General features: G+C 35.0%; 1 protein-coding gene across 2 annotated transcripts in view; it reads left to right on the top strand.

The window, feature by feature from the left end:
• TMEM65 (transmembrane protein 65) overlaps positions 1-27,064 on the top strand; it is a 74,526-nt gene that overhangs the window by 17,610 nt on the left and 29,852 nt on the right. Inside the window, exons 2-3 of one of the 2 annotated variants that reach the window (XM_039464924.2) lie at positions 5,008-5,088; positions 26,582-26,626. In XM_039464924.2, the coding sequence (XP_039320858.1) occupies positions 5,008-5,088; positions 26,582-26,626 (126 nt within the window). The remainder of the gene's footprint in view (positions 1-5,007; positions 5,089-26,581; positions 26,627-27,064) is intronic. The other variant, XM_039464925.2, reaches the window with a different exon arrangement.

Here is a 27,064-nt window from a genome sequence, read left to right as displayed (position 1 = left end):
CTAAAAACCATACTGATGTTAGTCCCTGTTTTGGGGACCTTTGTATAAGTTTTGTACTTTCCTTCAATATTCTGCACCCATCACCTAAAAAGAAACATTTTGTATTCCAGGGAAGGGTTTCCTGGCATGTAGGACTTAGAGTAATAAAACTGAAACAGTCCCAGGTACCTGCCCTAATGGTGACAGTATTTTTTGTTCCCACAGATTAAGGATTGACTCATAGAAACTGGGAGAAGGAGCCATGAGTTTCATGTTCTTCCTACAATACTGCTATTCCCCTCCTTCAGGTTTCTACTGTAGTGGGCATTTTCTTAGGACTTTCTTTTTGTGTGTGTGTCTGGTGGGATTTCTGGCAACAGAATCTGAAAGAAGGTGTAGATTCCCCCAATTTGTGCATACCCTAGTAGCTTCATACTGCCTGAAAATCTCCCTCTCTGCCTTTAGCTGTTTACCTACTTTTAGCTGTACCCTTCTTATGGTGTCCAGTTGCATCTGTCCTAAGTAAGCAAGAACTACTATTCTATCTGTCCTTTACTTCCCATTATTACCTGGAATACACTGTCCATTGGATAGTCTAATTTCTTTATTAAACTGTGACCTTTATCATACTTTTTTCTTTTCTGCTTTTTAAAATATTATTCTCCTGTGTTTTTCCCACCTTATTTTTTTTTAATTTCATTTTACATTTTGAAACAGTCTTAAATTTACAGAAGAGTTTCAAGTATGGCACAAGAAACTTTTTTTCTCCTCTCCTAAATCATTAGATAATAACTTTCTGATATGATGCCCTATCATTCCTTTCACAGATTGAGTTCCTTGGCAAGCAATTTCTGAGACAAAGATGAACATGCAAGTAGTTGGTTGAATAATGCTGTTGGAATCCTCACCTTGGGAAGGGAAGTGAAGGGAAAGGAGGCCTGGGCAGAGGTAGTAGTAAAATTGTGATACCGTTTCAGTGGAAGCTTCAGCTGACACTCTAGGGAGTTTTGGAGATGGGATGACGCTTTTGTGTTGTCTTGAGTTGGGCGAGAGGTTTGGGCCTCTGTGTCTGTGAAAACAAGCTATTAGTTATGGAGTGCCCTGGGCAGGGTACAGATCGTTGAGTGAGGCAGCATTCTTCAGCTGAGTCAAATCCCCAAGATGACTGATTGTTGAAGGCTGTTTCTTTATCAGGACTTCTGGCAGCTAAGGATCAGATTATGTACCACAGTGTCCACTGCGACTGGAGTACTGTGGTATGTATTTCCTATAAACAAGAACATTGTCCTGAATAGCCACAATATAACATGGGTATCTTACTACCTTCTAGTACTCTGATGTCGTTCAAGTTCCACCAATTATCTCGGTAATTCTTTAGAGCAAAAAGATTTAGATTAGAACTGTACATTTAGTTCTGATTTAGTTTTTACCTATTTTTAATTTCCATCCATCTGGAACAGTTCCTTAGTCTTCCCCTTGAGTTGCGTTGACCTTTACACTTTTGGGGATTATAGACCAGTTTTTTTGTAGCTTGTCTTTGGGTATTTTGTAGCATGTCTTTGAGAGAAACCCAAATTGGTTTCTCTCTTTCTTTATGAATATATTTCAGTTATGCATCTTTAACAGGAATATCACAGAATCAATATTATAATCTTTTTCATCCTATCATATGGCCCATGATTTCAATTTGTCCTTGGTGATGTTAACTTTGCACATTTGACTAACATGGTATCTATCTGACTTACCCATTCAAAAGTTACTGTTTTCCTTTTTATAATTGGTAAGTCTTTTGTGAAGTGATACTTTGAGTCTATGAAATATCCCATTCCTCATCATTCACTGTAACAATTTATCTCAATATATACTAATGGATTTCTATTCAATGGGTTATAATTTGTTACTATCATTTTTTATTTTCCAGCTACCCCATATTTGGCCAGTAAGAACCCCTGCAAGCTGGTTTCTGTGTCTTTTTGACCTGTCTCTATTACTCCTTGAATAATTCCTGGCTTGAATAATCCACTTTTCCTGCTCTAGCCCTAGAATCAGCCATTTTACAAGAAACTGGTTTCTTTCAGTGTGGAATTGTATTGAGAAACCAAGATCTGGGCATTAGATGTGCTCATAACTATTAGGGTGTTGCCTTAAGAGTAGACGGAGCTAGTAAATAAATGAATGTATGTATTTATATACATGATCTGTATTATTTATAGTTCTGTGTAGCTCTATATATTATAAAGATTCATTATAATTTCTTCAATACCAATTTAATACCACAGGGCATATTCTAGTTTTCTCACTTTCTGTATTTATAACTCCATTCTCTGATGGAGAAATTCCTAGCTCCTGTTATTTTTAATATATTTATTCATTTTTGACCACTACTCCTGTCACCAAAATCTCATCACTGCTACTGCCCACATATTCCTATACAGATGCTCTCCTCACACCAGTTTGGGCACTGACACCCTTGAGCCACAAACCCTTCCCCTTACCATGTGGAAGCCTTTCTCAACCAACTGGGTTCCTTTTTTTTTTTTTAGACAGAGCCTCCCTCTGTTGCCTAGGCTCGAGTGTAATGGCATGATTTCTGCTCACTGCAACCTCTCCCCCTTGGGTTCAAACAACTCTCCTGCCTCATCCTCCCCAGTAGCTGAGATTACAGGCTTGTGCTACCATGTACCATGCCCAGTGAATTTTTGTATTTTTAGTAGAGACGGGGTTTCCCCATTTTGGCCAGGCTGGTCTGAAACTCCTGACCTCAAGTGATCTGCCTGCCTCAGCCTCCCAAAATGGGCGTGAGCCACTGCATCCGGCCCAGCTGGTTTCTGACAGCTTGTACCAGACTGACCTCCCTGTGTGGATACACCTCACACTGCTTGAGCTCTAAAACCCTGTTCTAGGCGACTGTGGCTTCCACTGCCTCCTACACAGATGCCGTCTCACTCATTTCTTCCTCATGGCTTTTGGACAGAGCTTTATGGGAAAGAGAAGAGAAATCCCACCTCCCCTCACTTACTTAAATCCTGCAATACTTTAAGGCCAAATTCTTCATCTTCTTGGAATTTGCCTCCTACTTCTTAGGGAAATGATTTCTCCTTTCTGGAAACTTACACTATATATTTTTTGTTCTGTAATCATCTCATGTCTGTATATCCTACTGACTTCATGTCATACTTTGCGATCAGGGGCTATTTTCTGTAATTTTTTTTCCCCGTTAGTAGTTTTTAAGAAGTTTTTTTTTTCTAAGCGACAAATGCAAAGGCAGATCCCAAAAAAACTTACTAGATGATTTATGATGAAGGGGTTTTTTTTGTTTTTAAATAAAAAATTTGATCATTGAACTCTGCTTTATTATAAATCAACTACTCTTTTATATTTGAACGATAGTAAAGTCCAAGAATTTAAGTGGAAAACATTTGACTTCTAAGAAAGAGTATCTTGTTCCTTTGATTTTACATTAATTTGTTTATGCAGAAAACAAATGTATATTAAATTTTAATACCCTATTATTTTTCTGGATTTATGCAAATTTCATTAAATAATTAATTTTTCATTATTATAGGCAGTCCCTGCTTTACATAATTTTCATACTCATAAATCTCAGTAACAATGTTTTAGTTAAATAACATCAGTCCCCAACAACTCAGTTCAAATTAATTTAGTACAGTATAATAACTTTCATTAATTGTATAAAATACAAACTTTGCTGCTAGCTCCTCAGTCCATAAATCACTCCGTAAAAACATGTGCATCACGATCATGACCAATCACATCACTTTTCTTTAGTCTCTTGGTGATTGGTATATCTTTCAGTTCACACACAGACAGCAGAGCATGTAGGTATGTTTCTTCCTTGTCTCTCATTGATAACCTATGTGATGTTTTACAAAATGAATATTCAAAAGGAAATTGACCAAACAAGATGAAAGAGCAGCCACGAAACAAAAAGCGAAAATGCTGAACTGAAATTCCAATCAAGTATAAATGAAGTATAGACGAAATAGCTGATTTGGGAATGTTGATACTGCTATTGAACTGCTGCCATTTGAGAGACTACAGATATACATGCAGAAGAGGTTAGGGAGGATGAACTTACCAATATAAATGAAGACAATGAGGAGGTTGTGGTGAAAAGATGAAGCCATTTCAGGGGAAGTGACCCTGGCAAAAAGTTCACATTAAAGAAACCCTTGGAGATATATCATGACATTGGAAATATAAAGAATAAAATGTTAGAAACTAATCCAGACTTAGAAAAGTGTATGACAATTTATCAAGGTATGGAAAGATGCTCACTGTATATTATATGATGAGAAGTTGTATGAGAAGACTAGCACTGTTTTTTCGAAAAAACACAAAACACTGTAATAGTCTTTCTAATGTTTTAAACTATGCTAAGTAAACATTAGTTTTACTATTTTCTTTTTTGTTTATTTGTTTTTCTGAGATAGAGTCTTGTACTGTTGCCCAGACTGGAGTGGAGTGCAGTGGCGTGATCTCAGCTCACTGCAACCTCTGCCTCCTGGGTTCAAGTGATTCTGCCTCAGCCTCCTGAGTAACTGGGATTACAGGTGCCTACCACCATACCTGGCTAATTTTTTGTATTTTTAGTAGAGATGGGGTTTTACTGTGTTGGCCAGGTTGGTATCAAAACACCTGACCTCATGATCCACTTGCCTTGGCCTCCTAGAGTGCTGGGATTACAGGCGTGAGCCACTGCTTCTGGCTAGTTTCACTATTTTCAAAATTGGCCTTTATGTTTATACCTGTCGTAAGAGTTTTTTGCGTTTTGCCAAAAAAATTTGAAAGGTTACAGAATAATTGCAACTTTTCCCATTGGTTACTAAAACTGCTTTGTACAGTTTAAACTTGCATTATCAATTATATGGCCCCACCTACTGTGTAAAGCAAAGACTGCCTGTATACTAGCATGTGGCACTTCTAAGTTATAAATATATTTAGAAATGTGTACATATTTTGTTTACTTTGTTGTGTGAATATATTTTAATTTTAAAATACTTTCAGCATGCAGATATCCCAAACCTGAGATTGCCATTGTGAAGCGTGCAAAGGAAGTATCCTCAGCAGAGATCCCTGATAGTTTTGGTATAGTACAATCTTACAGTGTTGATTGTTTGCCAGATGTTTATTTCAAGTAGTAAAGCGTCTATTTGATGGAACTTCTTGCTTGTTTGAAATAGAATGCCTAAATTTTTTCTTTTCGCATTAGTGTTTTTGACCATCTGTATGATAGAACAATAATTGCATGCTTGACTAACTGAAGGATTAAATTCATGACCTTAAGAAAAGGCAAAATCACTTATATTTAATAATATTTAAATAGAATATTTAAAAATTGATGAAATAACCATAGCAAGTGAAACGTCAGAAGCAATGAAGTCTATGAATTTCTTTAGGACAAATGAGTAGGAAAAAAGGACCTCATGCAGGGAAATCTTCAGAATATTGCAAACAGAGACTGCATTTAAGTACAATCGCTACTGGAAATGCAGAGTGTTTTTAAAAGATGTTTTTGAATAGTTTGACAGCCTTAAATAAGTTCATATTAAGGTCATTCATGAAAATGTTTTAGATTCAGCCACCATTCAGCTTGATGTCTAACTCAGGTTACATGCTTTGGTGGTGGTAGAAGAGTGTGTGTGTGTGTGTGTGTGTGTGTGTGTGTGTAAGAGAGAGAGAGAGAGAGAGAGAGAGAGAGAAAGAGTGAGAGAGTGAGTAGGGGTATGTTATGAAAGAGGGAGGGGGGAGAGAGAGAAATAGTAAAACAAATATCTCTCTGTCCCTGTTTTATTTATTTCTGATTAGTATTTGATTTAGTTACTTTGCCTAAGAAGTATAACACAGTGTATGAAAAGGAATCTGAAATATTTTGTGGACCAATTGAAATTTTGTAGGGCTAAGAGTTAAATAAAACTCAGACTGTATATGATGTCAGGCAAAAACTAATCTGTAAGAACTTCAGAGAAATATAGGGGCATAGTGTGTTTACATACAGACACAGGCACACAGACACACACAATGACATATTAGTACATTGTCTGCAAAAATACCCCAGCATGCTCTTACTTTGCCAGCTCTAATATTAAAAATTTTTAATCTCAATTTGCATGTAGAAGTTGAACATTTAATGCAAATGTATTTTGAAGAATAAAATGTTAATTTTGAAATATTCTGAAGATACTTTAGTTCTCAAATACTTATTTGATACTTACTCAGATTTATTTGAATAAAATTCACATTTTATTCTATTAAGAATAAGATACTTATTCTTATAGATTAGGGCAAACAATGTCACTGGGAGATTAGGTGTTGCTGAATGATAACTGATAGTAGGACTTACCTGTCAGTGCTCTTAGCTTTTGAGACTCAGTGTTTAGTTATATCCCTACTTAAAGTAGTATACTTCTGTATGAATGTTTAGATGGTACCTCTCTTGAAAGGATCATGAAAACCAACTCGTTTTTTGTATCATAAAACTAACACCCAGAGGGCTTGTAACCTGCTGAAGATTTAGTGACTAATTTTGTATCAGAGTAGGTATTTGTGTTAAGTCTTTTGGGCTTTTAGTTAGTGCTGTTTTTCACTCTAATACATTTCTTCAGTGTTAGCAATTGATTAGCCCTAGGTTATAGGGTATCCAGTTGTTTTGGAACTATGTAATAGTTTCCAGTTGTTCTGAAACCATCCAGCAGAAACCACCTAATACCTCCATTCAAAAAATATTTTATTTGGTAACTATGATCTATCATTTGGTTTTCTCTTTGTTTTAACTTGAATGGTTTTAAAAAAATATGTATCTGAAGGGGAATTATATTTTATGAGAAAAAAAAGCAATTTGAAAAGGATATTAGTATTTTAGATTTATTTAAAAATCTAGTATTTAGATTTATTTATTAGTATTTTAGATTTATTTATTTAAATGCTGTTTTATTTCAATTTCAAATACTAATATATGACCAGGGTTGACAGTGTTTTATATATGCATATATGATTGATTTTTGGTTCTTCTATGTTTTTCTATTGAGAATTTATTAATTGAATGAGAAGTAGAATGGGAAAATGAGAATCTGAGTTCTGGACTTAGCTGTGTGTCGTTGAGTAAGTCAATTAACTTCTCTGGGCCTAAGTGACTAATCTTGAAAGTGGAGAATTAAGTCAGTATTTCACAGTGGGTGTGCTTTTGGTATTTGGGTTGGATAATTCTTCATTACAAAGGACTCTATTGTACATTGTAGGAAGTCTAGAATCCTTAATGAGGGTGGTAGAATTTCCCAGTCATTGTCATATCCAAAACAACCCTGCATATGTAAACCTCTTCTAGGGGAAGGGACCACTACATGTTGAGAACTACTGGCAAATGGTCTCTAAGAATTCTTTCAGCTTCAACATTCTGTGAAAGAATTCTTATTCAGGGAATGACTGAAAGGGAAGAAGGTAATATATCATACACTGAAAAGCCTCTACCGCTTTCTAGATATGAAACGATTTTATTTTAAAATGAGTATCTTTTGCGAATCTGTGTAGACTGTTCACAGAGCTACCACTTACGATGTTTCAAGATAAATTATTTTATTCTAGCTTGCCTTAGGCTTTCTCTCTACAGTATCATCCATAGCTATATGATTTTTTAAACAAAAAGTTATATACTACTATCTCTATAAGTAAAAGCATAAGATTTATTTATTTTTTTTCTTAAAGACAGGGTTTTACCACATTGGCCAGGCTGATCTCGAACTCCTGACCTTGTGATCCACCCACCTTGGCCTCCCAAAGTGCTGGGATTACAGGCGTGAGCCACTGTGCCCGGCCAAAGCACAAGATTTTTTTAAAGTTTTACTGTTGTTTTAATATCTTAGCCTTTTAAAAAGGAATATCATTGTATATAGTAATTATTTTCTTTATCTTCTATAGGCATAAAAGAAGGGAAGGAATATAATTTTAGTAGTATATATAATTGTTAAAGTACACAGTTATATGTGTAAGATCACAGATCAGTAGTATATCTGATTATCCTTTAAAAAAAAAAAAAACGACCATGAAATGCAATTGTACTAAGAGGTACAATTATTGTGGCTCTAGTATTTACTATTACTTAAGTCAGAGTTAAACAGTTAATGGGGATAGTACATTAATGTGGTTGTTAGTAAAGGTGATGATTAATTGAATACTATAGTTTTCTTCATGACTGCTACTGGCCAGCTCCTGTCCTCAGCTGTTATACCGCTGGCCTCTACCAGTCTGGAATTCATTTGCTGCTTCTAGTTAACCGGTTGCAGTGAAGTCTCAGGTCGCGTGGTAAGTTCCCTGGAAGGTTAACAAGGTGACAGTTCTAGTTCTTTTATTTACTTAATTATTTAATTAAAAATTGATAGTTTTAGGGGTACAAGTAGTTTTTGCTTACCTGGAGAAATTGTATAGTGATGAAGCCTGGGCTTTTGGTGTACCCATTACCTGAATAGTATACATTGTACCCAATAGGTAATTTTTTTGTCCTTCACCTTTCTCCTGACCGCTTTCATTTTAGGTCTCCAATTTCCATTATGATATTTGTTTTTATAAAATTGAAGTAGAAATTTCTTTTCTACATAATGTATATGTTGCAGTAATTACTTTTAAATGCTAAATTAAATTACAAGATTACACTCAAGGACCTGTATGAGTTTTATGTAAGACATACATATTTAAAAATAATTAAAAAGTTCTTTTACAATTAAAATTTCTATTTAAAAAGACTAGTTAATTAAAATCTAAATTAAAAGCTATGCTCTCTGCTATTTCTAAAGAGCTTAACTTTAGAAAGCTTAACATTCGTTTTTCAGTTTTGAGTGTCAGTTTTTATAACTATATAACTTGGCCATATGAATTTGTTTCTTTTTGAAAAAACACTGCTGTGTTGCTTTGTAAACCACTTTTGGTGCATGTTGGATGCTTTGGCATTTGATTTGCTTAAATTATTTTGCTTACAGCATGGTTTGCATTTTAAGTTTGTGTTCTTTAATATATTGTATATTTATTGTAAATTTTACCTTACCCATTTGAACTTTTGGTTCTGTTAAAGGACTAAACAATTATTCATAATGTTCAGAAATATGGGTAACTGAGACCCTCAGTCCCCAAATTATTGCTTAAACTCACTAGTTTAATATCTATTCTTTTCATAAATCTTCTAATTAGGCCAGACTGTGATTTGTGTTGCCATGTCTACTTCCTGTACTTTTTTGAGAAAGATAGTGGGGTGAGTCTGGAATAAATACTAGGTGGTCAGAGGTCAGAAACTGCATAATTAGACACACTGAGTTATTTGTACTAAAGGAATACTATATGCATTAAACTATTCCTTTTCTGTCATCTCACAGTGAAGCTGCTTTGGTACTTATCTTTTACTTTCCCTTTTTTTTTTTTTTTTTCTGAGCTAGAGTCTCGCTCTCTCGCCGAGGCTGGAGTGCAGTGGCATGATCTCAATTCACTGCAACCTCTGCCTCCCTGGTTCAAGCAATTCTTCCTGCCTCAGCCTCCTGAGTAGCTGAGATTATAGGCACCCACCACCATGCCTGGCTAATTTTTTGTATTTTTAGTAGAGATGGGGTTTCCCATGTTGGTATCGAACTCCTGACCTCAGTTGATCTGCCCATCTTGGCCTCCCAAAGTGTTGGGATTACATGCATGAGCCACTGTGGCTGATGCTTTGATACTTTTCTTATTAAGCTTATTATAAATAATTTGGAGTTCTCCCCTTCATTTGTGATTGTATATTGCTTTTTACATCCATGATAATAGACTGAAATATCACATTAAGAATCATTATTTCCATGAAAGCATAATAAAAAAATAGACTAGGAAATAAGACTCTTGGCTTTTCAGATTTTATTTTATTTCGAGTATGGATTTACATACCTTGTAAAGTAGTGATATGGTTTGGCTCTGTGTCCCCACCCAAATCTCATCTCAAATTGTAATCCCCAGGTGTCGAGGGAGGGACATGGTAGGAAATGATTAGATCATGGGGGCAGTTCCCCCATGCTGTTCTTATGATAAGGAGGAAGAACTCACAAGATCTGATGGTTTTAAAATGTGGCAGTTTCCCCTGCACACTTGCTCTCTCCTGATGCTGTGTAAGATATGCCTTGCTTTCCGTTTGCCTTCTGCCATGATTGTGTTTCCTGAAGCCTTCCCAGCCATGCAAAACTGTGAGTCAATTAAACTTCCTTTCTTTATAAGTTACCCAGTCGCAGGTAGTATCTTTACAGCAGTGTAAGAATGGATTAATACAGTATTGTTAAATTTAATGGAACATTAAACAATTGAAATGATAAATTAGTTTCTAATAAATAATAGAACTCACTCTGTATGCCATTGGCCCTGTTTTTGTGTTCCAGCATCACCATTGGTGTAAAAATGTTTTGTAATTTTATAAGGGTGACTAAAATGTAGAAACTATAGGTGTTGCACATTTCTTTTACCAAAGTCTATTGATTTTTAATTTAGGTTGTATCTTTTAGTAGTGTTAAAAGATAATCTAGCCGGGCGCGGTGGCTCAAGCCTGTAATCCCAGCCCTTTGGGAGACCGAGGCGGGTGGATCACGAGGTCGAGAGATCGAGACCATCCTGGTTAACATGGTGAAACCCCGTCTCTACTAAAAATATAAAAAATTAGCTGGGCATGGTGGCGTGTGCCTGTAATCCCAGCTACTCAGGAGGCTGAGGCAGGAGAATTGCCTGAACCCAGGAGGCGGAGGTTGCGGTGAGCCGAGATCGCGCCATTGCACTCCAGCCTGGGTAACAAGAGCGAAACTCCGCCTTAAAAAAAAAAAAAAAGATAATCTAGAGAAAAATTAAAGTTAACAGAGTTCATCTGAGCAAAGAGACAACTCATGAGTTGGGTATCTCTCTGAACCTTTACTGGTGACAAACCTGCAAAGATTTAGAGAGCTTCTCCTAGCGACACATGGGCAGGCATTATTTATAGACAGATGGAAGTGACATACAGAAACAGCCTTTTGTTTACAAGTTGGTGTTTTCCTTATTTGGAGGTGTCTGAGCAGCTTGCAGCCTATCATTGGCTGAAAGGTCAGCTCCTGTTATTGGCCAAGGGCCAGCTACTTGTTACAAGAATATACTGGAGATAGGTTGCAGTTTCTTTTTTTTTTTTTTTGAGATGAAGTTTTGCTCTTGTTACCCAGGCTGGAGTGCAATGGCACGATCTCGGCTCACTGCAACCTCTGCCTCCTGGGTTCAGGCAATTCTTCTGCCTCAGCCTCCTGAGTAGCTGGGATTACAGGCATGCGCCACCATGCCCAGCTAATTTTTTGTATTTTTAGTAGAGATGGGGTTTCACCATGTTGACCAGGATGGTCTCGATCTCTTGACCTCATGATCCACCTGCCTTGGCCTCCCAAAGTGCTGGAATTACAGGCATGAGCCACCGCGCCTGGCAGGTTTCAGTTTCTTTACATACAAAATTAGATTGCAGTTTCCTACACATGGAAGCAGCTCTAGGCCAACTTTAATTCAGCAGTTTCTCCCTTTTGATCAGTCTCTCAGTTTTGAGAGATTGACCGAAATTTTGGGCATTGACACCACTCTTTTTGTCACCATCATAAAAGACTTGTTTGCTCTCTATTTAATTCACAATTCTTAACGTCAGGTAAGCTGAATGTTTATCTTCTCTTCACATTTTTATTCATAGTGAGGCCATTTGACGTATAGTGGATGGCTATACGTGAGCATTTAATACTCTTGAAAGGATATGGTACACCAGGGAGACTATTATCATGGCTATCAGGGGGATAATACTAAGAGACTGAAGTATACTTCTTAACAAGCCCTCCTGCCAATTGAACCAATCAAAATCAAATACATAAAAAATGATCTAAAGAAGAATCTACTTGTTTTAACCAAGTAGCTTATTTATTGATTTCTGGCAACTGAGTTTCTGTCATACCAGATGTATTTATGCAAGTGCAGCAGGAGGTGTTATCTATTGCATATAATCTTCTTTGTTCAGCCACCAGAGTCCAAAGCAATGATGCTGTCTAAAACAGGTTTAGCAAGAGAATTTGTAGAAGTTTGCTGGGCAACTATAGCCCTTGCAGTAGAGTCAGCTGTAGTAGCTAATGTTTGAGACAAATTTCTAATCATAATGTCATTTACATTTATGCCAAGCCAGGGAAGGAGTATTTTACCAAAAAAAAAAAAAAAAAGCCCATTTAGAGGATTTGCACCTGCTGGCAAATTTGCATCCTCTGAAAAATTACAGTTAGCAGTGGCAGTGATGGTAATACTGTTAGAATTTCTAAACCACATTGACTCCTTATTTTCCACTTATAAGGACATGGAATTGCCCACATATATGGTTGATCATTAAATCCTCCACAGATAAAAATATATCTTGGAGGTACACAACAGGCAGTTCCTTGTGGAATGCTTTGTACATTAGAGGTCACTATTAGAAAAGCACTAGCATTATTTGTCTAAGGCTCCATTATTGAATCATTGCAAAGTTGGAGGCTACTGACAAGGAATTAGGGTTATACATTTGTCTACAAACTCAAATTGTCTTCCTTTGGTTTTCTTACACAATTTTAGGCCTAATTTAACTGCAAAACCCTCACTATGGGTTTTGCCTACTGTTAGTAACATGCCATATCTAACATTCAATTGCAGAAGCTGTTAATTATGAAATCTTAATTATCACATTATCTTGCCGTATATAAACAGGAAAGAAACACAGCCCAAAGAGGAAAAAAGTCACAGGTTTCATGGTGACAGAGAAGTCTTGATCTGTAATCTTGGGAAAGCTGTTCACATCGAGGATGCCATCTGCTTCTGGGTAAAATAAAAAATAGCTTTCCTGGTCAGCCTTACCTTGAAGTCTCTGGTATACAGTCTCAAGAGTCTAGAGGGACCCTCTTGAGTTAAGAGATGTGGATCCAAGATTCAAAGCCCTGAAATTTTACTGCAGAGAACAACTTGGTATTGTTTCTTCCAAAAGAATTCAAGAGCAGTCTTTCTATGGTGTCTTTTTCAAAAGACCTAATCTCCAGATTCTAGGCAGTAAAAGGTCTGATTGTCATCAGTTGGTGGGTCATGAAGGGCTTCTTTTACCTGATGAAAATATACTTCAGCATCTTACATTTAAACCTCTCAATATGGCATCATGTCAGAGTTTATAAGAGTTTATAAGAGTGGTAGATACACGAGGTTCTATTATCAGGGACATAGGCATTCTAGTAGCTATTACATAAGGGATCAATCTGTGTTTTCTAGTGGAGTGGATCTGATTGCCGTCAATTGGTAATACCTTTGACCAAGGCCGTCAAGTCAATTCAGTTAGCTTTGTTTAATGCTGTTGTGTTTGTAAAACCTTATTTGTTTTATAACTTGTCCATTGAAATGAATACCTCTATCACTGGAGATTTCTCCAGGAATGCCCCATAAAGGAAACACATTTTCTGATAGCCTTTTAGTTGCTCTTATAGCATCAGCCTTATGTACAATCAGAAAGCTTCTATATAATCATAAAACCTATGTTAAATGTGGTAATTGAATGAAGTTCATCTTTAAGTGTTCAAATGATTCATTAGGTGCTAGAAATGTATTACCTCAGGTTTTTTATTATCTTACCAGAATTATGGGTTTGCCAAACCAAACGTTAGTTATAAACCATTTTAGCAATCTTAGAACAATCACTCAAACAATTTTTTCCCTCATAATTTGGATCGTTTTGTCTCTTCTATGATGAGTCATGGAGTGCAGAGCTTTTAATAATGGAAGCTTTCAGGAGTCAGGAATGACCAGGCAGCTGTCCAGTCTTTCCATGAGCCATGCTTAACATTGGATTTATATCCTTTTAAATAACAATTTCATTTCTCTAATTCAGGTGCAGAGCACTTGTTTATTATACATGTTATCATAGGTAATTTGACTTGGATTAATCTCATGGAGTTCATTCAAACCGTAACAATTTCAGTACTGGTTGAGCTGTGAAAATCTGCCAAGGCATTTCCTTAGTATTTAATTAATTCTTGTTCTGCCTGTTGAGTTAGCAGTTTTATGAACCAATGAATATTTTTCTTAGCGTTCTTGGACTTAGTCCAATGCTATGATCTTAAAGATACCAGAAACTTGTACTTCTAAGAGTCCTGTTTACACGAATCTCCTTGAAGATGTAATGCTTTAGGCTTATAGTTGCTCAGGAAAGTACCAGGGTAAATAATAACCAAATGTAAATGATAAAACTTAAAATAGCCATGACTAAATATTTGATGAGTGTTCATTACAGTGATGATGCAGTTGACATGGAAATTTGATTATTTCTGTTGCACACAACATTTGAATATGATAGCTACAGTGATGATGGATTGCATTATACCAGAACTATCAGATTGCTGTGAATTTCAGTTTTTGAAACACATAATAACACATCCATTCAAATGAAAATCAAAGACAGTTTAGCTAACTTACTTGGCAATACTTCTCATATAATTTAGTATGTTAGATAAGCCCAATTAGTTTAATATCTGTCTTTTTATGTAAGGAGAAGCATTCTTCTGAGCCGTTTCAAGGGCCTGTCTGGAAAATCAAAGTTGAGGTCAAGAGAAACACTTTATTAAGAATCTAATTTTAAGCCGGGCGTGGTGGCTCAAGCCTGTAATTCCAGCACTTTGGGAGGCTGAGGCGGGTGGATCACGAGGTCGAGAGATTGAGACCATCCTGGTCAACCTGGTGAAACCCCGTCTCTACTAAAAATACAGAAAATTAGCTGGGCATGGTGGCGCATGTCTGTAATCCCAGCTACTCAGGAGGCCGAGGCAGGAGAATTGCCTGAACCCAGGAGGCGGAGGTTGCGGTGAGCCGAGATCGCACCATTGCTCTCCAGCCTGGGTAACAAGAGCGAACCTCTGTCCAAAAAAAAAAAAAAAAAAAAAAAGAATCTAATTTTAGGAAGTATGTCAAAAATATCAAATGCTTTAAAATACGGTTACAGGTCACTGTGAACAGTAGTCATTCATTTAACGAAAGTGATAATTACAAGACTTCAAAGGTATATGCAGAAAGCTACATAGTTGTGGAGAAACCTTAGCACTTTTCATAGTGAAGATTTTGTTTTCTTAAGTGTTCAAACACCTAATAAAAGCAACATGGACCACAAGAAATTACTTTGGTAAAACACAGAATCTTTGTTTCCTAGACGAATTACCTAAAAGGTAAAGAAAACTTTTCACAGTTTCCTGTTAAGAGCAGACTAGTAGTCCAAGAATATCTTACAGTTTAAAACAGGGGACCAAATTCTAGTTTTGTATTAGTATACTCTTGATATTAATGCTCACCTTTTTAAAGAAAAAACTTATAAATAATTTCCATCTAATCTTAGCTGTCTTTGTCACACATAAAATTCTTTTTGCAAGATTCATCCTTCGCAAACCTATAATTTTCTTCTGCATTTAGATTTTGTTTTATACTTTTCCTGTTCTCATTTTGGAATAACCACTCTACTTTCAAACAAAAATTACATTTTCCCTTAATGAAACAAAACATCCTTATGCTTTATAGCTTTTGCTTACCAAAACCATGTATTCTTTTCTTTTATACTTTATATAAAATTATTTCTCTTATTTTTAGTAATTTTAGTATATAAAGTAGAATTCTGAACTCTTAGTGACCTTAATTTCCAAAGGACACTAGGAAGCAAGTAATTGTGAACTATTTGTCACAGCAGCCATCTGAGGATTTGCAAATCTATGAAGCATAATGTCTAGAAGCGTGTACTTCCTATAGCACAGTTTGTGTGGCACAGAACATGTTTACCAATGGCCCCAAGTATCTTTAGTCTCTCTGTAATAAGAATCTGTAGAAGAAGCAAAATGTTATCTCTGTCTTCTTTGGGTTTTTGGCTAGGCCTGAGAATAAAATTGTGCACATTTTTCTCAGCCTCAAATTTCCATTCTTGATGATAAGAATGTTAAAATCTTCCAGTATAGGGAAGACATCTTTCACATAGGACTTTTATCTTACATCTGTTTAACTCGTTTTTAATAATTGTGCTTGGATTGCTTATCAAGATGGGGCATCAAACAGCTAGTCATTATCTTAAGTTACTTGTCTTGCTGACGAATTTTGTAATGTAGAGATAACATAAGTTTATTTTGCCGGTAAACCTAGGTAGGAAGTGTCATGTATCTGTGTTAATTTTAATGTTAACAACTGTGAAGATATGTCTGTTTTAATCAAACCAATAATATTCTTTTTTGCCAAAGATTACTCAAGTCATATGAACTTCAAAAAGTATTTGGGTCAGTTCTTATTTTTCTGAACAAATACTTCATTTATAAAAGTGCTTATTTTTCTTTAAGTCAATTGAATAGCATTCTTAATTTAATTTGGCAATATCATAAGGATGTAGAAAATATCACACATATGTATATATCATAGATGCAGACATACATAAACATATAAACAGAAACAGATATTATGCCTTTCATTTAAAACTTTTAGCCATGTTCCACATACAATAATGCAACACTCATTAATTTATTAAAGAATACCTGGATTGCCAAGTGCGGTGGTTCAGGCCTGTAATCCAAGCCCTTTGGGAGGCAGAGGAAGGTGGATGATCTGAGGTCAGGAGCCTGGCCAACATGGCAAAACCTCATCTCTACTAAAAATATAAAAATAGCCAGGTGTAGTGGCACACATTTGTAGTCCCAGCTACTCAGAAGGCTGAGACAGGAGGGTTACTTGCACCCAGGAGGTGGAGGTTGCAGTTAGCCAAGATTGTGCCACTGCACTCCAGCCTGGCAACACAGGGAAACTGTCTCAAAAAAACAAAAGGAAATACTTGGATGCAAATTGGTTTTCTGGCCAGTGGAATAAGATTTCCTGCCCAGTTAGCTGCAGCTTTTGAATAGTATTTGTGAAAAAGACTTTGAAGATTTTTAAAATTGCCTTCTGTAAAGAACCTTTTAAAGAGGCAGTCTTTGATTTATCTTTTAAATACCTCTGTTTGCCAGTTAAAGAATGCATTCCATTGCTTTTGTGGCATTGGGATCCTTTCTTTTCTGATATACCTCACAAGTGAACAGTTTAATCTAGGTTAAAACTTCTCTATTGTGACCACTGTAATTATAAGTTATCCTTACTAAGATTAAGGACAATTTTTTCAAAAATACACAGGTTCTGGGCCTGTAATTTTTCTCTATTAAGTTAGCCAGTGTCCTAGAAAGTGGATTTCCAGACTCTTTAGGTTTAGGGGAAACCACTTTCAAAAGGTACCTACCTGAGTCTTCCAATGGGATCCAATCCAATCCTGAACCTTTCTAGTAAAACATGTGCAAATAAAGTAAATGAGGTCAAAACTTAAATTCACGGTGCTCAAATCAGAGGGATCAATGTGCACAGTGGGCTCTGGCCCTTTGCTTGGACACTTGGTGCTCCTGGAGGTATACTTTAGGTCTCACTTTTGATGCCAAACTGCTAAAAGAAAAACTTTAGACAGATTAAATATAACAAAGTTTATTTGAGCAAAGAAATAACTCATGAATTGGGCAGCACTCTGAACCTTTAGAGGTTTAGAGAACTTCTTCCAGCAATGTGGGCAGAGAGTATTTATAGACAGAACAAGGAAATTATACACAGAAATAGCTTTTTTGCTTACAGTTTGTGTCTGCCTTATTTGGACATGTTTGAGCAGTTTGCAGCTGGTTATTGGCTGAAAGCTGAGCTGCTGTGATTGGCCAAGATTAAGCTACTTGTTGCAAGAATATATTCTTAAGGTGAGTTGCAATTGGTTTGCATACTGTATCAGGTTACAGTTCACTATGTACTCAGGCAGCTTTGGGCCAAATTTAATTTAAGAGTAGCATAACTTATTTAAAAATATATATGTATCAGGCATAGTTTATCCTAAAAAGTATTTTAGATGCTTTTGCTAATATTGGACCAAAGGTTTTTTAATAAAGAAGCTATTTTTATTTAAAGGGAAATATAATAAAGAGGAGATATACAGATTAAGTCTTATAATGAACATTCAGACTTGTCTTGTCCGTTTTATGTACTGGAATCTTGTCATCAATTAAAATAAGTTTGAAATTGTTGCTTGACATTTAAGGATTTTGTCTTAATGACATTTTACTTGCATTCTGCAAACAGGAAAGTATGAGTGTAACATTAAAAAAATAAAAATGCAGTGAGGTAGGGGTAACTTGACATACTTTTTCTGTGATGAATTTTGTAGAAATAATAATAATTTTAAAAGCCTTAAATATATTCCCTCTCTCTTTCTGTTGCTGTTTTTCTCTCTCTTTGGTTCAGTAATGCTACTTATAGGAATCTATTCTAAGGAATTTTCAGAGGAGTGCACAATGATTTAGGTACAAGTTAATGTTATTTGAAAGAATGCAAAAATAACACAAATATATAATAATAGGCTATTAATTAAATGACTAAATCATGATAAAATTAATTTTCATGAATAAAATTTTTTAAAAAAATTTAAAGATGTGGAAAATATTCATTATTTAGTGCTTTATGGAAAAGGCAGAATACAGTTTTGTGTATACATCTTTATAGAAAAAAGATTGAAGGACAGTACTTCAAAATGTTTATTTCTTATAAATTGTGGATGCTTTTAAGGTTCTTTTTGCTTTTCTGAATCTCATTAACTCTTTATAATTGTATAACCTTTGTAATTAAAAATAAACCAAAGAAATTTAGTATTTTAGATGTGTTTTCTAATTTTTACCTCAAAATTCCTCTTAATGAAAAACAAACTCAATATCCTTATCCTTTTAACATATGCAACTATGAATATAAGCATGTAATACTTATATATAAAAATGGCTTATTTAATTTAAAATATTTGCAGTGAAACCTCTATTATAGCAATCAGTTCTGACTAAAAAGTGCAGCCAAAGGAAAAGACTTTGTTGACTTCTTAAAACTTTACTTCCAGCCGGGCGCGGTGGCTCAAGCCTGTAATCCCAGCACTTTGGGAGGCTGAGGCGGGTGGATCACGAGGTCGAGAGATCGAGACCATCCTGGTCAACATGGTGAAACCCTGTCTCTACTAAAAGTGCAAAAAATTAGCTGGGCATGGTGGCATGTGCCTGTAATCCCAGCTGCTCAGGAGGCTGAGGCAGGAGAATTGCCTGAGCCCAGGAGGCGGAGGTTGCGGTGAACCGAGATCGCGCCATTGCACTCCAGCCTGGGTCACAAGGGCGAAACTCCGTCTCAAAAAAAAAAAAAAACAAAAAACTTTACTTCCTCAATAACAGGTTGGTGAAAGAGATAGTCTAATTTCAAACAATTTTTATTTGACTTACTACAACATAAATCAGCAGTTTATAGCAACTGTCTTGTTTACCCTTTAGCAACTACTTTAAAATGTAAAACCTAAAGGAAAGAAATTTATATGTAAATATTATCTCATGGATTCTTGTAGATAATTTTTCTATCCTATGTATTTGTACACATGGAATCCTATTAAGAACAACTTTTCCTTCATTGGGAAGTGTCTAAGAAAGAGGACATGTAAGGAAGTTTGGATGTTGGTTATTTTTGCCACTATTATGAATAAACTCTTATACTTTAGGAAAGCAGAATTTTTTTTTTTTTTTTTTTTTTTGAGACGGAGTTTCACTCTTGTTACCCAGGCTGGAGTGCAATGGCACGATCTCGGCTCACCACAACCTCCGCCTCCCGGGTTCAGGCAATTCTCCTGCCTCAGCCTCCTGAGTAGCTGGGATTACAGGCACACGCCACCATGCCCAGCTAATTTTTTTATATTTTTAGTAGAGACGGGGTTTCACCATGTTAACCAGGATGGTCTCGATCTCTTGACCTCGTGATCCACCCGCCTCGGCCTCCCAAAGTGCTGGGATTACAGGCGTGAGCCACCGTGCCCGGCGAAAGCAGAATATTTTGATATTAAGGATTTTGTTCTGTGTTCATGAGGAATGGTCATCTAGTTTTCTCTCCGTAGGTTTCTTGGTTAGGCTTTGTTTTTTAATGTTATTCTGTCCTTATTAAGTGAGTTGAAAAGTATTTTCTCATCTATTTTTTGGAAGAACTTTTGAGTTTGTAAGATTGGTATTTTTTCTTTAAATGTTTTAACAAAATTCATCAATGAAACCATCTAGGTTTGGAAGGGTGTGTGCGTGTGTGTGTGTGTGTGTGTGTGTGTGTGTGTGTGTGCGTGTGTGTGTGTGTGTGTGTGTTTACGTATAAAGTTGTTTGGTAACAAATTAGTTTTGTTAGAGCTATTCAGATTTTTGTTTGTTGAATCTTCTGCTAGTTTCAGTAGATTGTATTTTTTATGGAATTTGTCCATTTCATCTATGTTGTTGAATTTGTGGGTGTAACATTTTTCATAATACTCTTATCTTTTTAAATGTCTGTGAGATCTGTAATGATGCCCCCTCTTTCATTCCTATTATGAGTAATTCTTATTTTCTTTTTGTCTATCAGTGTAGTTAGGAGCTAGGGTCTTATTATTTTATTGATCTTTTCAAATAACCAATTTTGACTCTTTATTGTTTGCTTTCTGTTTCTTTGCTTCTTCCTACTAGTTCATGTTTACTTTGCTTTTTAGCTTCTTAAGATAGAATCATAGATTATTTATGTTAGACCTTTCTTCTTTTTAATATATTTCAAACGATAAATTTCTTCCCAAACATTTATTTAGCTGCATTCTACAAATTTTGATACATTGCATTTAAATTGTTACTCAGTTTGAAATATTCTCTAATTTCCATTTTGGTTTCTTCTTTGGTTCATGTAGTTAGAAGATATTTAATTTCCAAATTTGTTTTTTCATGAATCTTATTGTTACTGATCCTATTATAGTCAGAGAATGTATTTATGATTTAAATCAAATTTATTAATTTTAATCAAATTTATTCACATTTTGTGGATCAGCATATGTTCTATCATGAGGAATGTGCCATCTGTACTAGAAAATAGTATATATTTGACAGTTGTTGGTTGTCGTTTTGTATAAATATCAATTAGATCAGCATAGTTGATAGCATTCAACTTTATTACTTACTGATATTTTTGCCTAGTTTTCTGTCAGTTACTTAGAAAAAGGCTTTTATATCTCTAAATATAATTATGGAAGTGTTTGTTTTTCCCTTTAATTCTGTTAGATTCAGCATTACACATTATGAAATTCTGTTATTAGGCATAAACATTCAGTTGTTATACCTCCTGATGCATTGACCCTTTTGTCATTTTGAAATGTCCCTGGTTTATTTACGGTAATTTTTTTTTGTCTTTTAAGTCTACTTCATCTGATATTGAGCCATTCCAGCCTTTATAATCCTACTGTTTGTATAGTATATTTTTTGCCATCTATTTACTTTCAGCCTATTAAACTGTAATCCTTGGGATATCATGTAGTTGGGTCTTACTTTTTAAATTCATTTTTACAGTCTCTACATTTTAATTGGAGTGTTTAGTCCATTAAAATTGAATGTTATTATTGATATGGTTAGATATAAGTTTACTATTTTACTGTTTGTTTTCTGTTTGACCTTCCATTTTTTTGTTTGTTTTCCTTTCCTGCATTCTTTATGCTTAATTGAACATTTCTTCAAATTCTCCTTCAAGTCATTTATTAGATTCTTAACTATGTTCTCTTTTATTTTGTCTGTATATGTAATTACTCTAGGGATTACAGCACACATTCCTAACTTTTTGGACTCTTTTTCTTTTTTTAAAAAATTTTTTTCTCTCTTTTTTTTAGAGATGGGGTTTTTTCGTGTTGGTCAGGCTGGTCTTGAACACCCAACCTCAGATGATCCATCTGCCTCCGGTATCCCAAAGTGCTGGGATTACAGGTGTGAGTCACTGTGCCTGGCCAACTTTTTGGACTCTTACAGCTAATATTGACCATTTTATTTTCGTCATAGAAATGTTGCAACTAAATTATGAAATTGGTCCATTTGCTGCTCTGTTCATCCTTAATGCTATGATGTCATATGTATTGCATCTACGTATTTTATAAACGCTATAAGGCAGTGTTGTAATTTTTGCATTAGACAATCATGTCTATTTAAATTAAATTACTAGGAAAAAGTATCTTTTATATTTACCCAGACATTTACCATTTCTGATGGTCTTTATTCTTTTCTCAGGAACTTACTTCTCAACTGCTATTTCTCTTCAGACTAAAGAGTTTCTCTTGCATTTTTCGTATTGCAGGTTGACTAACGCATTCTTATAGTGTCAGTTATCTGAAATGCTTTTTGCCTTCATTCTTAAAGGATACGTTCTTTGGATGTAGAGTACTGGACTAATACCCATTTTCTTTCTGCATACTCATGTTATTGTTTTTTGTATTTAATATGCCATTTATTTCTACTTTTAAGATTTTTTGCTTTGTGATTATTTTTCTTCATGTTGATTTCACTAGAAGTCCACTGAACTTCTAGAATCTTTTGACATTTTTGTCTTCCACCAAATTTGGGAAATTTGTAGCCATTATTTATTCAAAGAGTTTTTGTTCCTAGTTTCTCTACTTGTCTTTTAACTACAATTATACATATATTAGCCCTTTTAATATTTAGCCATTGCTCCCTGAGACTCTGGTTTATTGTTTTTCAATTCTTTTAGTCTCTGTTGTTCAGACTGAATAATTTTTATTGATTTGACATCATTTTCACTAACTCTTCTGTAATCTTCATTCTGCTTGTAAACCTATCTAGTTAATTTTTAAAAATTTTAATTTCTATTTTTTTTTTTTTTTTTGAGATGGAGTCTTGTTCCGTTGCTCAGGCTGGAGTGCAGTGGCACAATCTTGACTCATGACAACCTCCACCTCTCCTGCCTTAGCCTCCTGAGTAGCTGGGCTTACAGGTGCCTGCCACCATGCCTAGCTACTTTTTGTATTTTTAGTAGGGACAGGGTTTCACCATGTTGGCCAAGCTGGTCTCAAACTCCTAACCTTGTGATCTGCCTGCCTCAGCCTCCCAAAGTGCTGGGATTACAGGTGTAAGCCACTGCCCCTGGCCCTAGTTAATTTTATAACTTCAGATAATATACTCTTCAGTTCTAGAACTTCTTATTGGTTCTTTTTTCAGTATTCTGTGTCTCTGATGAGATTTCCTGTCTTATCATTCATTTAAGCATATTTTTATTTACATCTTTGACTATACTTTTAATTACTCCTTTAAAGTTTTTATCTCCTAATTCTAACATTTGAGTGGCTTTGGAATTGGTCTCTGTCTATTGTCTTCTGAAAATGGGTCATATTTTTCTTTTTCTTTGTGAAGTAATTTTGGATGTATCCTAGTTATTGCTGTAATTATTACATTGTAGAGACTCTGGATTCTGTTTTATTCATCTGAAATGCGTTGATTTTTGTTTGTTTTAGCAGGCATTTAATGGTTAGGTTCAAACTGCAAACTCATCTAGGCTGCCCTCAAATCTTTACTCATTTTACCTTTAGCTGGCATTTTTGAAGTTTTCCCTGCACATGTGTGGTTCCACAAGTCAGCTATAGACTTGAACTGAATATATGCAGAGAATTTAGGACTCTTCCTTTCTGACTCTATCCTTTCCAGGATTATTCCCTCACTTTCTAGTTGCTTTGGTTACCTGGCACCTCATCCTCTGGTTCTTCAGACAGATAGACTGAGGAATTTTCATCAGAGCTTTAGTTGCTCTGCATGTTGTGACTGGGGCCTGCCCACAGGCTGAAAGCTGCAACGAACAGGTAACTAACTCACTTAGTGTCATTTCTTTTTCTGTGTTGATTCCTCTCTAGAATCAGCCTGGTTTCAGTAATTTTCTAGTGCTTTCAGGTAGTTGATTTGTTGTATTTTTGTCTGCAGTTTATAGTTGTTCCATGCAGGAAAATTCCTCTGATAAGAGGTTACTCAGCCATCGTGGAAAGTAATGTGGCAAATGTGGTATGGTGAAGTGCAAGCTTAATTGTTATTTTATTATTTAAAAATATCCAGAAAAAGAAGAGAGTATGATGTATATAATACACACACACACACACACACACACACACACACACACACACGGAAAGAAATGTTTTAACTCCATAGTTCACTTAATAAAAAATTGGAGCAGAAAACATTTCCAATGTAAGTATAGATAGTTTACCATATGTCAAAAGGAAATTCTTAAAAAAATATGGAAATAAACCTTCTGGGATGTATTGTGACTATTTTCAGGGATATTAGCAGTAATTACATTTTAAAACCTATAGATGACTGAAACCTTGGGCTGATTTACAAGTTCTGTTGTGTATTGTATAGGTAACTTTTTTTTTCTTTTTCTTTTTTTTTTTTTTTACGTCTGATGTATGTTTTGTTTTGATTCAGTTAACATAAGAAAGAATAATTTCTGATTTAAAAAAAATCTGGGCCTGGTGCAGTGGCTCATGCCTGTAATCCTAGCACTTTGGGAGGCTGAGGCAGGTGGATCACCTGAGATTAGGAGTTTAAGACCAGCCTGGCCAACATGGTGAAACCTCATCTGTACTAAAAATTCAAAATTAGCTGGGTATGGTGGCACATGTCTATAGTACCACCTACTCGAGAGGCTGAGACAGGAGAATCACTTGAACCTGGGAGGCGGAGGCTGCAGTGAGCTGACATTGTACTGCTGCATTCCAGCCTGGGTGAGAGAGTGAGACTCTGTCTCAAAAAATAATAAAATAAAATAAAATAATTTGATGGATACTTTCCAATAAGATTTTCACTTCCTAGGAAATGTTCTTTTCGTGATTCCTCTTGTACTCTATAGGTTCTTTGTGAAGCAGGAGGTAGAATCTGTGTTTTGATTATACTTTCATCTTTGTGCCAATAGTTTTCCTTCCTGCTTTATCTCCTTTATTTTATATTTTTTTCTCTTAGCATTTCTTAATTGCCTCTAGTTTTTTATGTGTAGTAGGAAAGAAAGATTAGGAACATTGATTATATTATTTGATTTTTTTCTGTATTCCACTACACGCTTTTTTTTAACTTGCCTAGCCCTTTTCTTCTTTGCTATTGTAAAAATTTTTAAATGTTTTACTCAGTGAGTTGGGAGTTTGAAGAAGTGAAAGCAAGGACTCCATATACTCTCATTCTATTGGGAAGGTCCTGCTTGTTGAATTTTTAGGTATTTCAAGATGTTGCAGTCAACTGACAAGGACTTCTCAGTGTCAGAACTGTAGTGATGATGAGAGTAAAGCAACTAACAAATAGTTCTGGTATGTAAGTAACCACTTTTGCATGTTTTTGTCACCAGAAAATTCTCTGGAGTATAGCAATATCCTGTATTCCCTGATAGATATTTGGAAAACCACTTGCGTGCTTTCAAAGGAGATTTTGAGTTAATCATGTTAATCAAAGAAGAAGAATATATTTTAATCATATGTGAAATTTCTAAAAGATTAGTATATATCTTCACTTCTTAATTCTTCTAAAAAAGAAAAAGTAAAAGTTAAGCTTCCTTTCTTAGAACTTTCTAAGTAATATGAAAATTAAACTCGTAGTTTTAATGTATTTCTTACTGTAAAGCCATTATGGAACGTGTAAGATACCAGTCACTAATGTGGACTATATTTCCTTTTATATATAGATTATCAATGGAGATTTGTTTGATTTTTACTTTTTATACTAAATTATTCTTATGTTGTCATATAATATACGTAAAAATTTTTAATATGTATATTTAGTTTGTAATGTGTTTCTTAGGATAATCTGGTTGTACCAAAACTTTAGAGTGATCCACTATATGGATTCTTCTCTGTATGAGGACAATTCTGTCCAATTGGTTGACTGTAAAGAAGATGGAATTTTCTACCTTTTTATTATAGTTTACTCTTAAACAAATGGTGAGATGGTTATTGTTATGAGACTAGGTAGGTTGCTTCTTGTAATAGTTGTTAATTTTTAGATATAATGATGACACTTAAAGATACTCTGGCTTATGCTTGGGAAAACTTTGTTACTTGTGATTCTGAATATCACCCTACTTTTAAAAGTTGTTATACTGTGTAGAGTATCCTATTACCCAGTAGTATAGGTTCCAGAAGTTAAAATGTTCAGTTATTTTATCAACAGAGATTAAGGAACAGAATACAATTTAGTGAAGTCATTGTTTTCATACATTGCTTTAAAAATATTTTCTTCTTTTTAAAGATATCTAGATGTGTTGGAATATTCACTTTTTCCACTATCAATGATTTTTGTTTGTGTATTTCTTAAGTTATCTAGGGTTGTCATCTTAAAGAAGAGTAGCTATATTTCTAAAGTGTTTTTCTACTTTAATTAATGCAAACAATCTCATTATCTAGATGCAAGGACTTAAAAAAATCTGAAAAACAAAAAACAAATGAACTTACCCAGGTCTAGAGTCCATGTTAGGCTTGTAACTAAGCTCAGTTTCATTTGCTGACCTTTTGATTTAATCCATACTGATTAATATTTTCTGTATGGATAAGTTTGATCCATTAACCTAATTTATTAATAAGCTCTGATAGTCTCCCACTTTGTAAATCTTCTGTATTTTCTTCATTGTAATAAAAAATATCATGCTATAGTAACTAATTCTTGCCCCACACCCTTTTTTTCCCCTTTAGAAAAATTGGAAGCTCCACCACCCACCCCAGGACAGCTGAGATATGGTAATGGTTCTATAATTGTTAAATATATGTTCATCTATCTTTTGGACTTGAAATAATTGTATCATTCATTGATAGCACAGAAGAGTCAGTAAATTAAATCTTTCCAGATAGAGTAGATTATCCTGTTCATTATATGAAGCACAAAGTTTATAAACTTGGCTGATGACATAACACAATACTCAAATATCTAATATTTTTAAAAAGATCTAATATTATTAAAATATTAGTGCCATTTAGAAATAGAAATATTGAAATTTACTGTTTATATGGCTGTGTTATCATACCTAAACCCCTTTAGGGCTGGGCACCAAGTCTTATTTATCTTGGTATCTCAGGTGCCCAGTGGAGTGCCCTGTATATACTTATTTAACATTTTGAAAAACAATATTTTTTTCTTTGAGTTAAAATAAATTTTAATTTTAGGACATATTTATATAG

The sequence above is a fragment of the Saimiri boliviensis genome, chromosome 15 (genome assembly GCF_048565385.1).
Source record: "Saimiri boliviensis isolate mSaiBol1 chromosome 15, mSaiBol1.pri, whole genome shotgun sequence".
Taxonomy (NCBI): domain Eukaryota; kingdom Metazoa; phylum Chordata; class Mammalia; order Primates; family Cebidae; genus Saimiri; species Saimiri boliviensis.
This window is presented reverse-complemented; position numbering and strand designations above follow the sequence as displayed.